Source organism: Trematomus bernacchii, unplaced genomic scaffold, assembly GCF_902827165.1.
Source record: "Trematomus bernacchii unplaced genomic scaffold, fTreBer1.1, whole genome shotgun sequence".
Classification (NCBI taxonomy): Eukaryota; Metazoa; Chordata; class Actinopteri; order Perciformes; family Nototheniidae; genus Trematomus; species Trematomus bernacchii.
The window spans coordinates 8,937,453-8,953,696 of record NW_022987342.1 but is presented as its reverse complement, the minus strand read 5'-3'; the positions used below and the strand labels follow the sequence as shown (position 1 = coordinate 8,953,696).

Here is a 16,244-nt window from a genome sequence, read left to right as displayed (position 1 = left end):
CAGTTTATAAAAGCAGAAATAAAATCTAAGTTTACAGAAAAATGCGCCGTTTTAGTTTGATACACACAGTTAAGCTCACACACACTATTTTATGAACATATAGGTTCACCTACAGTATTAGCCTACAGAACAGTACAGCTAACAGAGAAGAGATAACATCTGATCCAACAAACCTCTTTTTAGGTTTTTAGTGACTGTAACCCTGCTAGTTATCCCCAATTCCAGAAGTGTAACAGTAATCTGATTTTTTGTATAGGAAGGCGTGTGGCGCAGTGGGTTAATGCGCTGATCTTCAAATCAGAAGATAGCAAGTTCGAGTCCCACTGCAGTCTGCATGTCGTTGTGTCCCTGGGCAAGACACTTCACCCCAAATTGCTCCTGTGGGGATTGCCCACAGTATTGAGTATGTAACATGTAACATGTAATGTATAACTGTAAGGGAATACACGTTCCTTTTATTGTATCCTGATCACGTGATCCCCAAGCCCCCCCCACAGTATGAGTGTGTGAGGGGGAGTGATCCAGCGTTAGTTAGTCACTGCACTGTGGGCTCCTGCCTTGTGTCTGATTACATAAACACATCGGCACCTTTCGTTTGACTTTTTCAATAATTGTGAGTCAGGAGGTCAGCTCCCGTGTTTACCTCAGTATGGTAATGATGTCAGAGGCGGTTCTGTATCACCGTGCTGCGGTATCATCCGCGAGGATGAGTGTTATTATAAGACTACGACTTGCGTACTTATCGGTGTCCTTATCTCCGCTTTCCCTTTTTTCCCTTGCAGGCAGTGAAGCTCTCTCACTGGGCTCTACTCCGAGATTCAACTTATTACACATTTTCCATCACGGCCCTCATTGTGGTAAGAGGGTTTATTCATATGATCAAGTGTGTGGTTAGAGCAGAAAGACTCACTATGAGGCCAGTTTGAAAGTGCAGTTCCCAGCTTTGAAACCAACACTCAATATGCACTTCATATTTATTACAAAGCCAATAAAACATACTGTTCGTCCACTGTTAATGTGGATTCTTAAATGTGCATTGGTTCCATGAAATATGTAGTGTGTCATCATGAAAGGCTGAAGCTGTGTGCCAAATTCATCAAATAACTCTCAGCAGGTTAAATATGCTGTTACCTTCACAAGGGGCAAAGTGATCTACCGACAACACACAACAAAAGAAACAAACACCAAGTATATTAACTAAATCATCAAACTAAAGTACAGTTTTGCTGCAGTTTTGATGACGATAAATAAAGGGTTCCCGATTATTTTATTTTATTAATTGTTTTCAGATGTTTATATTTTAGAATTGTTTATTTCTACTCTTTTCATTTCTACCTATGTGCAATGCCGTGCTCAAAATTGTCTTCACTAAAACAGTCAAATGTCATATGAATGCTTGTATAATAACAATCCAATGTAATACAGTGAACAAAACACTGCATTGAATTTTGCCAATAATTAATTTCACATTTGATACTTTATCGTTATTTTACTGTGATTTTTACATTTTAAACAGAAATGTGTTGAGTAATAAATGAGTATTTTTACATATTTGTATCAATAATTTTCGTAAAGATAAGGATGGACTTTTTTGTATCACTAATATAGGCTCCACTTACAACTGCAAATAAATGTTTGGAGAAAGAAGTACTCTCTTAAGACTATATCTCTTTTTGCATCTCTATCTCTCATCTCTTATCTCCACCATTGGACAGGTTGTTACAGCCTGAGCCATGACTTTATCTGTTCACTGTCTAGTACAGCGGTGTCAAACTCCAATTCTTCACGGGCCACATTAGCATTATGGTTGCACTCAAAGGGCCGGTTGTAACTATATAAATATATAATATATACAAAATAATGTATTATATTACATTATTGCCTCTGAATTGGATTATTATCGGATAGGATAATAACTTAGTAATTAACTACGTCTGAAAGCAGAAGTCCAGGGCAAATAATTCTCTCTTCAGTGCGCATGTCACAGTGCGCGATGCATTGTGGGACATGTCGTTTATGGGCAACCTGCTTCTGTAAAGTGGCATGTAACCGTATAATAACGTATTATATTCTTTGCAAGCTCTTGCGGGCCACATCAAATGAAGTCGCGGGCCGGATTTGGCCCCCGGGCCTTGAGTTTGACACCCCTGGTCTAGTAGTTAAGTAGTAAGATAATGAAGCAAATGTCATGCTTTGACCTTTTTCTGTCAGTCTGAGCTCTGGATTGGTCATGCCCTCTAGTGGAGTAGATGTTGAGAAGCAGAATCAATCTCACTTTCAAATACTGCATCCACCTAATGTTCTTTTGTGTCCTCTTTGTCCCGCCTTTTTAGTTCATATACGACGAGGAGGTTTGCTGGTGAGTAATATGCTCTCTCTTTCTCTTTTTATGACCGTATACTTTTGACTGACCTTGTGTTTGTGTGCAGGTGGGAGTCTCTTATCCTGATTCTCATGTATGCAATCTACATCCTCATCATGAAGTGAGTGTCATCATCAGTATACGATCATTCTTGTTGCATTGAGTTGAAAAAGTTGTGGCCCCCTTCTTAATTCATTTGTCATTGGCAGGTTTAACGGCAGGGCGCATCGCTACTTCGACCGGCGAAAGAAAGGTTCTGTGAATCTGTCCAATGGGCTGACAGGAAGCACTGATCTGGAGGATAATGTCACGTGTGACGCGACTGCAGTCCTGCTCAAGAAAGGTAGAACATTGTGCTCCATTTTATACTAGCTTTGCCCTCTAAAGAGTGCATAGCTGCTCATCTCTGCGCACTGAAATGTACATAAAGGCAGCTAGGGCACCACTCACATCTATTTTTGTTCAGCTCCAGGATAAGACAGTCAAGGATAAATGTATGGACAAAGTTCTGTCTCTTTTGTCCTGGGATGACTTCCAGAATAGAGCCTCAGTGCTATAGCTGCATTATGTTGTGTTTTTTGGGTTATGAACTTAGTGCGATAATGCCTGTTTAGCAAAGATCAAGTTCCCCTTACATAATGAAGCCCACTGCTGACCTCCTGGATGTCCAACCATCTGCTTGTGGACTAACATTCTGGCATGTTGGTCATCAACGATTGCATTTTTTTGGGAGCCAGAATTGACACAAGAGCGCAGAGTAAATCACAAGAAAACGCTGTACAAGACATATCTAGGCGACCTAAATATAACAACTTCCATGAAGTTGGTCAAAGTTGTGAGCATACGCCTCTTATAATCCATTTGACCTTGAATAGGACCATACATTACTAAAATGAACATCATTTTGTACGTAAGAACACTTGAAACTGCAAGTAAAGACCATAAACGGAAGTAGGGTCATTTTCTCTTACACTTCTATACAATCTGCCTCCTTCTTCAACCACGTGTAGTCACACCTGTTGATTGTTACAAAATGAACATTAAAGACCGTTCTGCATTGGCTTCTCTTCTCAGGCATGGAGTAGGCCGCATGGTCACTCCCAAAATGTCTGGATTATGCAGAATGAACTTGAATACAATGAACGCCTTCCGCTCAGCAACACCACAGCACTCCTCTTCTTATAAGTGTGGTGGTATCTGGTTCTGATAAGTAGACCATTTTCTGTCTCTCTGCCCTTAAAGGTAAAGTATAGTGTGGGACACAACAACAGCTAAAGAGAGCGGCACAAGATGCTGGGTAAGGCCTGTGTTCATCCTCCCAGCCTCCAACCAGCTTCAGCCCAGCCTGCTCTGTCAGCTTGTTCTGCATGTGATTCTCAGAGTGATGCCCCGAGAGAACATGGGTGGCGGTTGTTTGAGCAGATGGTGGCCAGGGCCGATGTGTTCAAGTGGGCTGCATCAAAATCATAGACTGTGGAAGAAGACGTAGCCATGACCATTGGTTTGTGGCTGTTGCTATCTTGTTATTTTCATAAACACAAGTGACACAACAGGGAGGATCTTAGTTCAACCAACCCTAAAGCTGCATACATGATACACGATGTGGCTCTGTGCTCACCGCGAGTTTGGGTGCAGAGCCATTTGGTGAAAACTGTTATCTGTTATCTGATACAGTAGGTGGCACGTTGAAAGGCCAACATCATCAAGGTCAAAGTTAAAGTAATACATTAATACAATTCACTTTCATGAACCAAAATCATTTCGCAAAAGGGTTAAAGTTATAAGATGAAAACATGGACAACACCGTGAAAGCCATCTGTCAGTCACAAGGTAGCCCCGCCCTAAAGCATACCCAGCTTGTCTCTTCTACTCTTAATTGGACCACATTTTACAAAAAAGCCCTTATTCTGTATTGAAAAGGACTCGAAGAGACTGGCAAATAAGATCACCAATCCATGAGAAAAATGTTAACCAACGTAATAAATCAATCTAGGCACATTTTGTCATAGACCTCTGTACAATTGGACTTATTTCTTCAACTGGTTCAGTCCACACTTTAGGCCATTAGAAAAAATGCGGTTCACGCCAGTGTCACTGTGCCTTCTCTGATTAGACCCAGATTTGGGCCCATGGTCAAGAACTCTACAGTAGCCAGCAGAGACCCTAGGTGGGGGGGGTTAAAAGGACTTCGGAGGGTATGTTCAAGGTTTCAAATTGATGTAAAGCCTTGGAGGGAAATTAATATATGAACCAATTATGGCTGATATTGTGAATGTTGACAGGTTGAAGGTTGACAGTGCGTAGATGAGTTTTTAATAAGCCAAAGAAAGGACATAAGGGACAGCGAAATGAGCTGTCGACCAATGTGTACTCAGCGTATGGATCTCACAGTGCCGCAGTCTGCCGAGGCCTATAGAACCAGACCTCTCATATTCCAGGTCCGTTAAAAAAGGCTGGGATCACATCCAAATGTGTTCTGACATTGCAAGCTTGTTGAAGAAAGTGAAAATGAGGCACAGTACCTTTCTACTTTTTTGCTTACTCAAGACTATCTTATGCCCGGGATGGCTTTTGCTTGAGGAAATAACTTTCAGTGACACTTTCTCTTGCAACATAGAGAGATAGCTCATTAGCTGCAGCACATCCAGCAGCCTGAAAATGTACCTGCATGTTTAGTCAGTTTAGATGCTAATTAGCCTGTTAGCTAGAGTCAGCAGCACAGTCTGACTCAGCTGACAATCAAACCAGTACCACCCACAAAGAGGCTTTTGGAGAGCAGAGGCGGAAAAACACTTTTCTCTCTTTCTTTTTTCCATTCTTTCAATAATAAGACAATGTTAGCAATACATAAAAAACACCTTTTTTCCCCTTAAACATTATGTTTCTTGTTTTTTAATACAAACAAACATCCTAAGAATCACTTTCACATGATTTTTGACTGATGACTAATTGTGCTTTCAGTTGGATTAAGAAGCAAACAACCAGCACTACAGTCAGCTCAATGTGTGTGTGTGTGTGTGTGTGTGTGTGTGTGTGTGTGTGTGTGTGTGTGTGTGTGTGTGTGTGTGTGTGTGTGTGTGTGTGTGTGTGTGTGTGTGTGTGTGTTCTCGTTCTTTCTAGCTAACTTCCACTGTACGCCGTCGGTGCTGATGGTGGATGAGCTGCTGTGTGCGTACCCCCACCAGCTGTCTTTCTCTGAGGCCGGCATGAGGATCATGATCACCAGTCACTTCTCCCCCAGGACCCGCCTCACCATGGCCTCTCGCATGCTCATCAACGAGGTACATTCGTTATCCAAATTATTATCCACATTATCCAAAACGGGAGCAATTTTAAGTTTAGTTTCTCCACCGCAGGAGGTGGGATCATAAAGCTGACCCTCTGATTGGTTTATGCTTAATGAACCCCTGCGCTGCATTCGCCCTAATTATTTAATCCTCTATATGCATCAATACCATTACAAGTACTCTCCAAGGTTTGGTGCATTAGAGGATCATGGGTCTGGTGTCGGGTCAGGTTGCCAAACTGATTTGTCAAATGTCAGGGGGCGGGTCAGGTACTGTATTTTGCATTGCTGTGTCGACTTCAAGTGCAGATCTTGATGATTTGACATATAGACAACTCTGGTTTGAGGCTCTGTTGGGATTCAACACAGGATCCTATTTTACGAGATAGGTGTATAGCACTACATATACACCACACGTGCACATGCACTGTGATACTGTGTCCACCAGCGTTTCCGTTGTTGTGCTGGTCAACGTGACCGGTAAGATTTCAATTGACTGGACAGTAGGGAAATATTCTGTTCAGAAGTTATCGCTGTTTATTTTTGAGCTTGAAAACCATTGATAAAAAGGCTTTATAAGTAATGACATCATCAATGCATGTTGGTTTAAACTTTTTGGAAATTACTATTGAAAAAGGTTAGCCTGCATAGCGTCACCTATATATATTAGTCAATGTATTGCTTGTACAGTGGATATATACAGTCTATGGTCACCACTGCTAAGCAGTAGGTGCGTGTGCATCGCAAAATGGTTTCCTCTGAAAAACAAGGTCCAGAAGCATCATTCTGGTGCGCCCGGCGGCACAATGAGCGCTGTCCTCACAGTGATGGCATCTCGGTGCACTCTTTTGGCATCGGTGCGAGCGGCTAGTTTTTAAATACACTTTAATTTAATTTGTGTCAGACCGGACCATACGACCCAAGGGATTTAAATTTGCCAGACTTCTACAGATTTTTTCCAGTCAAAGTCCGGTAAATACCGGCTAAACGAAACACTGGTGTACACTGGGTTGGACTCTATATTGAGTTGTGTAGTTAAACATGGTACAAACTATTAAAAATACATTAAAAAGTTGAGAAGCGGCAAAGCTACCCTCAAGCAAAAAGTCAGTTACAGTACTTTGAGAGATCCCTGCCAAACCAGCATCTTAGCATAACTGAATAACCCTGGGTGGCCTCAACAGAAAGTGGAATAAATGATACTTTAAACATTTTCTCTCAGGCACCTGTCTGCTGCTGAATACAGCCTGCAGTGAGTCCAAGCCAAACAAACCCATTTTGGCTGAAAGAAGAGAAACAACATTAACTTCTGCTTCAGACAAATATGGGAGGCTTTTGTTTATATGGTCTAAATAAATGAAGACAACATGTATCTGACGCACTGCTATTCGTGCTATTAAACGTGTTAATGAACGTTATCTTAATGTTTTCTATACTCATGTTCTATAATCCCTTCCAGAGACAAAGACTGATCAACACCAGTGAGACTCGGGTCAACCGCATCACCAACGGCGACTCCGACTCCGCCGCCAAGGCTCAGGGGAGGCGGGGCTTAGAGAACGGGATGGGCGGAGCTGAGCAGGGTCTGAACGGCAGGTGTAGACTCCAGCGACTGGAGAACGAGACAGAGAACGAGAACGAGGATAACGAGAACAACGAGAACGACGAGGAGGGAGAGGGGGAAGATGGAGACTCCGGCCCCTCGGTGCCTTTCAAAATTCCAGGTACTGATGACTTTCTGATGTTTGTTTTTAGTGCTAACACGGAACACATCATGATTTGACTGTCCCATCACCGTCTTCCCTCCCTCCAGCCGGGGCGGGGAACAAGCTGAAGTGGATCACCATGTGGCCGCTGTCTCTTCTTCTGTTCTTCACCGTGCCCAACTGTGCCAAGCGGCGCTGGGAGAGGTGGTTCATGGTCTCCTTCTTCACCGCCACCATCTGGATCGCTGGCCTCTCCTACATCATGGTCTGGATGGTCAGTGAAAAGACATGCTGATCTTTAACCATTGAAATAATTGCCTGCATAAAACTTGAAGGTTCTATCCTTAAAGGATTTTAGTTTTCGGGACTGTACAAAAAAGGTTTAACTCTTTGAATTTTGAATGAAAATATGTAATAGTTTAATCATAAAGCCGTATTTGGTCATATGCAGAGGACAATAAAAGGGTTCTTTTTTGAAAATCTTAAATTGCAGACAGCATCTGCACTTTCACTTGCATTATAACAGGAAGTCACGTTAGCCTGTGACATAATGAAAGTTTAGCTTATAACACACTCGCAAGTGATTCCCCCGATTGGTTTGAAGGGATATTACTAAGTTTGGAAAACAACTCCAGAGGCGTCGGTTATGACAATTGCTCAATTTTAGAATTAAATAAATAAAGGATCTATGAATTTTAAGTTAAATGTTCAAATGTGCACTCTGTACTTCTGTAAATAGCATTTATATTTAAATATATACCTTGGTGGGTGAGAATTATTAAGATTTGAATTAATGAAGTTGAATTCCTACCTCACAAATCCACACAGGATCAGCATCACTGACGTCTTTTTTTAATTATCAAGCTACAGTTGTTCAGTGTAGTAAGGCTTCATACTAACTGTTACACCTATTTCAGTCAATCCCAGATGTTCCTGTTGTAGCCTTCACACTTTTGAACTATGTATTCATATCTCTTCAGGTGACTGTGATAGGCTTCACTTTGGGCATCCCAGATGTGATCATGGGCATCACGTTCCTAGCAGCAGGCACCAGCGTCCCAGACTGCATGGCGAGTCTTATAGTCGCACGGCAAGGTAAACACACACAGGAAGTAAATATTTGTGTTGAGTGAGATGCTGTTTGGAGGAGGAGTGGCGTCACTCAGCAGCTTGCATCATGACTCGTCTCCCGACTGTACAGACCTGACAGTGTTGCTCTCCTTGCCTCAGGTCTGGGGGACATGGCCATCTCCAACTCCATCGGCAGTAATGTGTTTGACATCCTGGTGGGCCTGGGTCTGCCCTGGGCGGTGCAGACGCTCTGCATCGACTACGGCTCCACCGTGAGTGCTCTCCAGAGGGAGTTCTGCTGGACTCCAACCAGAATAGAACAGCTGTGTTCATGAAGGAAGTCTGTCATATTCAGTGCAGAGCAGCTAGGGAGTCGTACACAAAGACACCCACGCACTGCAGTTTATCACCTAACACTCAGAAGATAGCATGTGCTAATTGCTCCGTTGATTACTCTTCACAGGAGGAGAAAAATAGATTCTAATAGGTGTAATAAAAGTCATAAATACAGGATGTTTTGTGTGTGTGTCAGGTCAGAGGCAGCTTTTGCTTTTGACTTGTAAAAAGCTGTAACCTCTGTTTGTCTCCTCAGATCCATCTCAACAGCAGAGGACTCATTTTCTCTGTCGGGCTCCTGCTGGCCTCAGTATTCGTCACAGTAAGTTCCACATTTTGCATGTCACTGAATTGGGCTGTGATTCTGGGGGCGTCTGACGTCAGGACAGTGTTCAAATCTGGATCAGTTTTTATCAGATCCGTTGCAGCCCCTTTTTTAGAGATTTGGGTATGGAGGAAAATAGAGAGGGTTGTGTTTTCTGACACTTGGTGAGTTCCCTGGAACACCGGGGACACATATTCATGTATAAAAGACGTACAAAAGTGCATTTTGCATGATAGGTCCCCTTTAACTTAAGTCATGTGACCATGCTTTATAGCCTATTGATTTATGCTTCAACTATTATACAGTAATTTAAAGTTATTATTATAAGTGTTCTAAATATATACTAGCTTGTGATTGACAGATTTGTCAGAGTTGTTTATTTGAACCATTGCATAATTTATTTATACATTCTCTAAGTTCATTGTAACATCTTAGAGGCATCGAGACACGTAGCATAAATACAAGAAGCCGGCAGCCAAATGGTCAAACTCAAGGCTTCAAAACCACACTCCACAAAACCAATGGTTAATGTCACGATGACTGCATGAAGATTCTTAGGCCCAATTCCAAACCACACCCTACCCACTCACCCTCCGTGATGGAGTGAACTCCGTCTGTAGTCACACTCTCAGCTGAAAGAGGCTCCTCCTTCTTTCAGATGGAGGGTGTAAATACAGCGGCAAGCATTGGGACGAACTCCCCTCTCTCCGGCAGAAACAGGAAATGCCATAATACGTAACAACGGTCTCAAATCAGCATCTCTTAGATTAAGAATAACTAAAATAAAACTAAAAATCTTTTATGGCATATCTTTTTTGTAAACATATTTTAGTTTTAAAATCTGATGTTTATAAGCTGCTTAGTTTTAGCAAAAGTCAGTGTAAATATACACAACTTTTACCCTTTTCTAGACTAGACATGAGTAAATGATCCTAAGTTTAAACAAATACGAGGTAACCATGAAGTTATTAACATCTGTATGAAGATATTAAATAGCTCTTGTTGTGCAGTTTATCAATGAATGTTTCCACGGAACTGTTATTAAACAGCGTGTTTCCTGACGGACACACCCCGCGCTGAGTCCGGTCAGGTGGAGCAGCAGGTGAAGTCAGCACCGATGCAGACTCGCTGTTTGAGGGCTTCATAACCCACTCCCCCTCCACACTCGTTGGTTTGGAACAGCACTTGATGTGGCGGACCCTCCGCGCGAACGGAGGGGTAGTGTGTAGGGGTAGGGTGTAGGGGGCGGTTTGGAATTGGGCCATATACAGTATACACTCTCTATGGTCCCTACACCCTTGAATCATATCATTCAAACAAGAATAGCTTACAAACAGTGTTTATAATCTCGAAGTGTTTAGAATAGTTGTGTGCTGTAGTCATCATTTCCTCCCTCTTACTGATTTCTCCCTATTTACAGGTTCTCGGTGTCCATTTGAACAAATGGACTCTGGACTGGCGACTAGGCTTGGCCTGCATCATCTTGTACGCCATCTTTCTCTGCATCTCCATCCTCATCGAGTTCAACGTCTTCATCTTCGTCAACCTGCCCATGTGTCGAGACATCCACTGACCCCCTTCTCTCTCTTCTGTCTTCTTGTTCCTCATGTCCATGGAGGAAACCTCACATGGCTTCCAGATTCTCTGCACCCTGAAACCTTTTACTTTTAGACGAGCTCTATATGATTTATCTTTGGTGCAATACACACAAGACAGAAGACAGAGGACTTTTTTTGGACTCGACGGAGGCGTGAAGAGAGAGTCCCAGCACCGGGAGGTTGGCTGGAGTGTGTGAACACCGACAGGACTGATGCTGCAGGAGCTGCTACTGTAACTGACGGAGGAAAGAGGGGAATCCTGCGGAGCCATTTCTAGCTGGATTGTTTGTTACTCTTTGTACAAGTTTGGAATAAAAGCACACAATTAAGGTATTTTTAAGTCAAAAACAGGCTCTATATATATTTGAAGATGATATAATAGTAGCTGATATATGGGATTATTTTATGCACAACTGGATCAGTCTTGCCAAGCTGTACGATCCAGTGACTATTTTGTGATTTCAGAAATACTCTCCAAATGCTTTGCCATGTCTGGATGCTCAGTACCTGCGGACACAGCATGCTGTACGAGCCCCAAGTCAACTTTAGCTTTGCACTGACGGAATCCACATATTTAACACTTTCCACATATTCTACAGGCTTATCCACGACACATAGGCTTTATTTTCCTTTGGTGAAACCCACATAGGGAAGGGATCTGCCTCTCACTGGCATCCAGCACTGTCACTTTATTGATTATTCTCTCATTGCAAAGCGTCTACAGGTACTCTAAACATATAACTACTGACTTTAGAGCTCCCTCTATTGTACATATTTAAGAATTAGATTTTGAATTGAGTTTAACAATGTTACTTCTTAAAGCCAAAAGTATTTTTAGAATAGTAGGAGTACTTAAGTGTGTGTGTGTGTGTGTGTGTGTGTGTGTGTGTGTGTGTGTGTGTGTGTGTGTGTGTGTGTGTGTGTGTGTGTGTGTGTGTGTGTGTGTGTGTGAGAGTCTCGAGAGGACCCAAGGACATCACTGTTGCTGGGAAGACATAATCATGATTTATTTATGAATTAATTTATTCAAAGATCGTGTCTTACCGCCAGTTCCCGCCCTTTGGATCGTGTACAGTGTATTTTAACGGGACTCTTTGAATACTGTACAGTGTACTGTATACCTAATATATAATCTGAGTACTGGAAACTGATTTGATGTTGTTTATATTTAAGAATAGATAATTTATAAGTTTTGTATAGTTTGAAAAGATATTGCAACATTTGTATATTGGCACAAACCCGGTGGTTTTTTCGACGATGATGCACGAGAGTCTTTAACGTGGAATAAATGATGAGTGATGGTTGTGGGAGATTGACTTTCCGATAAGGAAGTCCGTTCTTTGAACTTTCACAACATAACGTTTCTTAAAACACAGTGCTTTAACTCTTGTTCCATCACTTGTATTTTGGAGGCTTCAAAGCTAACTTGTTGCTATTCTCCTGCTTGTCTTTGAGACAAAAAAACACCTTTGTCAGCAGTATTGCCTCTCTGTTTCAGCATGTGTTCAAAATTACAAATGTGTAAGATATTTTTATTTGATCTTAGTTTTTAGCTGAAGAATTGTAATGCTCATAGGGTTAATTAAAAGTGTCCTTCTGCGGCCACAAGAGAGCGCCGTAGAGCCGTGTTTAATATTCACAGATTATTATACGGGAAGTGGCTTTGGTATATTTTCAGGTAGAGATAAATACTGGTGGGTTTGCATGCCTCTTCCATGATTCCGATTATTTTGTGTGTAATTGAAATGCATTTCAAGATGAAAAAAGTATTGTACATATCAGAGGGATATGCTATTAGAAACACAGATGTTGAAATAACTTCTGATGAGCAGTTATATTCCACATATATACTGTATTTAGAATGTAGGCCTGCAACAGTTCGGCTAATTAATGTCGTGTTATGCTCATGTCTTCAACGGTGTGTAAATCCTATTTGTTGTTGATGAGGACCTCTGGGCAGAGTTCAGAGAGAGGAAGATGTTCCCAGTGGTCTTCTTGCAATAAACTGATTTACACACACTGATGACTTCTGATTACCTTCCTGTTTCACAGCAACCTATCAGAACAATAAAGTGAGACACATACTGTTCACAGCATACTTGTCTTCACTTTTTTCGAGGGTCTAATAAAAAACACAATTTTTTTTACAGTAAATGCACAAATCATAATTTTAAGCTGAACTTGTCTCTAAAGTCAATTTTTAATACCGTATGTGTTCTTTTTTTAAATTATTATTATTGATGCATTAATGGTAATGTTATGCTAATTTAAACCACTACCCACTGCTGGGTGTTTGGTGAAATCTCCCTTAATGATGAACTCAATTATTATTATCACTAACTCAGCATTTTCATTTTTTTATTGTAACATTGTTTAGCTATTTATGTTGGTTTCCTGCCATATTTGTGTTTTGGTTCACTGACACTGCTCACTTCTTTCTGCTCTGATAAACCCTCTGGAAACTCTCCAGAACCAAGAGAGACTTCTAAAGAGCGAGATCATTTTCTTAAGTTTGAAGAACAGCTGCCAAGAATAAAAATTAATTACTTGATAATAAATCTTAGGTCATATTAAACATACATGTAGGCATTCATAATAATTGATTACATTTGATGTAAATGAATATTTGCTTTTTGTAAATAGATGTTTTGTTTTTTTACTGTATTTACTTCTGTATTACTTTCCCTCTGCCTGTTTCCCCTATTTACTGTATATCAGAAAACGTATTTATTGATGTATTATTTTACTTAGACGCGAAAAAACATCAGGGGTAAATAGGTACACATGAATACAAAAAAAGTAAAATAAAAAATCAACATTTCATGGTAAAATGCAAAGTCAAGGTGAGAATCGTCATCACCTCCTCAGCCAATCAGGAGGAGGCGTCAGATTACCGCGACTCTGCTCTCTCTCGCTCGCTCGCTCGTCTTTCTCCCCCAAGCGCTGAGACCCATCCCGGTGTCGGTGTGTCTGGCGGTGAACCATAACAGGGCGGCCGGGACAGTGGTGTTTCTCGGTGTCAGCTGAAAACAGACCGTTAACAGAGCAGCGGACATGCCTCCTCTCCTCCATGGAGCCGAACCGGACCGCAGTCCGCTGTAGTTCTGCCGCAGTGAACCACTTCGAGGTGAGTCAAGATGTCTTTGTGCAGCACGAGACCCTGGACCATGACTCCCGCTTCTAACAACATGAAGTGTTTTCACGTACTGACCATAACTTTGATACAACTCTGCCTCTTGTGACATTGTGTTGCACTGAGTTTAAGACCTGTTGTTCATTAAGTGGTCTAAAACTGATGTATTATCCAAAGTGGAAAGCACTTTAAAAGTTGGAAGCAGCTTAATTCCTCTGCATTTAATGGATCAAATATTGTTTTGAACAGTGGTGTAATGTAAGTACATTGACTCAAGTACTGTACTTAAGTAAACAAATGAGGTACTGTACTTGAGGTTTTTTATATTTTGCTACTTTATACTTCACACCATTTTTTAGGCAGATGCTGCACTTTTTACTCCACTTAATTTATTTTACATATTTAGTTACTAGTTTACTTTGCAGATTGAGGTTTTTAATACAAAATATAAAGTTAAAGTGGACCTATCATGCTATATTTAAATGATATATTGTAGGGCCATACATATATAAGGTATATTTATACGTTTCTGTTTTCAAAATACCAAACAGATCATGCATTTTAGCCATGCCTCATTTCGCTCTATGTGCTGTTTGCTATCTACGGGTCTGATTCTGCTGACCACGCCCCCCTGCAGGAGAGGTGAGCCGTGCTCTGATCAGCTGCTGTGCTGTCAGAAGAGGGGGAGAAAAAGAGATCTCCGTCCTCCGTGTTTTATTATATAGAGTCGTTATTCATTTGTTTTAAAGCTCAATAAATAACAAAGAAGACCTTTGACCGGCACTTTTCTAATTTTGTCCGGAAGATTTAAACTTTAACGGACATCTTGACCGGCGAAACAAACTGAAACTGAAACTCTGCCGCACGGTCCTCTCGTTCCTTGGAAGAGGCGGAGAGGTGGGTGTTTGTCATCTGCTGGTGGACTAACCGGAGAGAATTACATTGCTTGCCTCGACGGGGAGGGATTGCATTGAATTAAAGCAGCGGGAGCAAACGCTTGCCTCGGGGAGGGAGAAAAAAAGCCACAGCGGAGAATAAACAGAAGGGTAACCATGGTAACTATGGGCGGGAAGTCTTCTTCGCTGCTTTTGTGGCAGACTACAGCGCCACTTACAGGCCTGGCATATGTACTACAGCGTCTCCAGCGCTTTCGAGCGGCAATGGCCGGCTGTGGCCCAACCCCACATTCCCCTGATAGGTGGAGAGTTGGCCCAATAGCCGTAGCGCCACTTCTGTGACGTCAGTGAAGTGTTCAAATCTGGATCAGTTTTTATCAGATCCGTTGCAGCCCCGTTTTTAGAGATTTGGGTATGGAGGAAAATAGAGAGGGTTGTGTTTTCTGACACTTGGTGAGTTCCCTGGAACACCGGGGACACATATTCATGTATAAAAGACGTACAAAAGTGATAGGTCCCCTTTAATTCAAGTACTTGGCCATTGTGTGTGCAACATTGAAGTGATGCCAACCCCGCTGTAGGCCATCTACTCATTATCTGTAATAAGCCCGACTACTGTGGTGTCATCTGCAAATGTAATTATGATGTTGGAGGTGTTGATGGGGGTGCAGGCATGGGTGAAAAGTAGGGATGTCCTGATCACCTTTTTTTGCTCCCGATCCGATTCCGATCATTTGATTTTGACAATCTGCCGATACCGATTTTTCCCGATCCGATCTTTATGCAATGCATTAAGAGAAAAAAAAGGTAACAGATAACGGCTGGTCATCCAACGCGATGAATTCAGCTATCTTGGCTGTTATTTTGTTGGCCTTTTCACTGTTCTGGGGCAGTTTCTCTTTCCTTTTTAAAAGTCTCTGAAAGTGTCGGTTGTTTCAGTGCCGTTACCTGAGTGGCCGCTGTGTACTCGTCGTGTTGTTGTTGGTGGTGTTTGTATTAGATTGGTCGTGTTGAACGTAGCTCTGTTCTTTCCACCACGCGGAACCTCCGCCTTGCAAACATTGCATCTGGCTGTTACACTGCCTTCGCTTTCAATTTTATAATACTTCCAAACTCCTGACATTTTCTCTGTCCCGACTCCCGAGTCACCAGCTGAACGTAGCCTCTTGTTAGCTTACTGCTACTATTAGACACTGCGCCCACTCTGTTGCCAGAATTGAGAGAAATAAGCAACCAGGTCTATGAAAACAAGCCCAAAAGAAGCAACACATACATGATGTTGTGTAATTTTAAACCAAAACTAAGGCCTCGGGATGACTTTAAGACGTGAACATGGTCATTTTTGTTTTGGACATCTCTAGTGAAAAGTGTGAAGAGCATAGGGCTAAGCACACAGCCTTGTGGTGTTCCTGTGTTTAGGATGAGGGTGGATGATGTGTGCTTACCGATTCTGACTTGTTGTGGTCGATCTGAAAGAAAGTCCATGACCCATGAGCACAGCGAAGAACCAAGGCCAAGGTTGTCCAGTTTG

At 41.9% G+C, this 16,244-nt stretch overlaps 2 protein-coding genes across 3 annotated transcripts in view; both read left to right on the top strand.

Annotated features, from left to right (window-relative positions):
• The window catches only part of LOC117483288 (sodium/potassium/calcium exchanger 3-like), a 73,860-nt gene extending 61,087 nt beyond the window's left edge, over window positions 1–12,773 (top strand). The window contains exons 7-17 of the mRNA XM_034131562.1: window positions 783–857; window positions 2,334–2,359; window positions 2,430–2,483; window positions 2,572–2,705; window positions 5,483–5,643; window positions 7,108–7,372; window positions 7,462–7,628; window positions 8,335–8,449; window positions 8,585–8,697; window positions 9,018–9,083; window positions 10,507–12,773. Of these exons, the coding sequence (XP_033987453.1) occupies window positions 783–857; window positions 2,334–2,359; window positions 2,430–2,483; window positions 2,572–2,705; window positions 5,483–5,643; window positions 7,108–7,372; window positions 7,462–7,628; window positions 8,335–8,449; window positions 8,585–8,697; window positions 9,018–9,083; window positions 10,507–10,659 (1,329 nt within the window). The 3' untranslated portion in view covers window positions 10,660–12,773. The remainder of the gene's footprint in view (window positions 1–782; window positions 858–2,333; window positions 2,360–2,429; window positions 2,484–2,571; window positions 2,706–5,482; window positions 5,644–7,107; window positions 7,373–7,461; window positions 7,629–8,334; window positions 8,450–8,584; window positions 8,698–9,017; window positions 9,084–10,506) is intronic.
• Window positions 12,774–13,631: 858 nt separating this feature from the next.
• The window catches only part of LOC117481469 (ras and Rab interactor 2-like), a 46,208-nt gene continuing 43,595 nt past the window's right edge, over window positions 13,632–16,244 (top strand). For both annotated transcript variants that reach the window (XM_034129162.1, XM_034129179.1), the window contains exon 1: window positions 13,632–13,811. The gene's annotated coding sequence lies outside the window, so the exon portion shown is untranslated. The remainder of the gene's footprint in view (window positions 13,812–16,244) is intronic.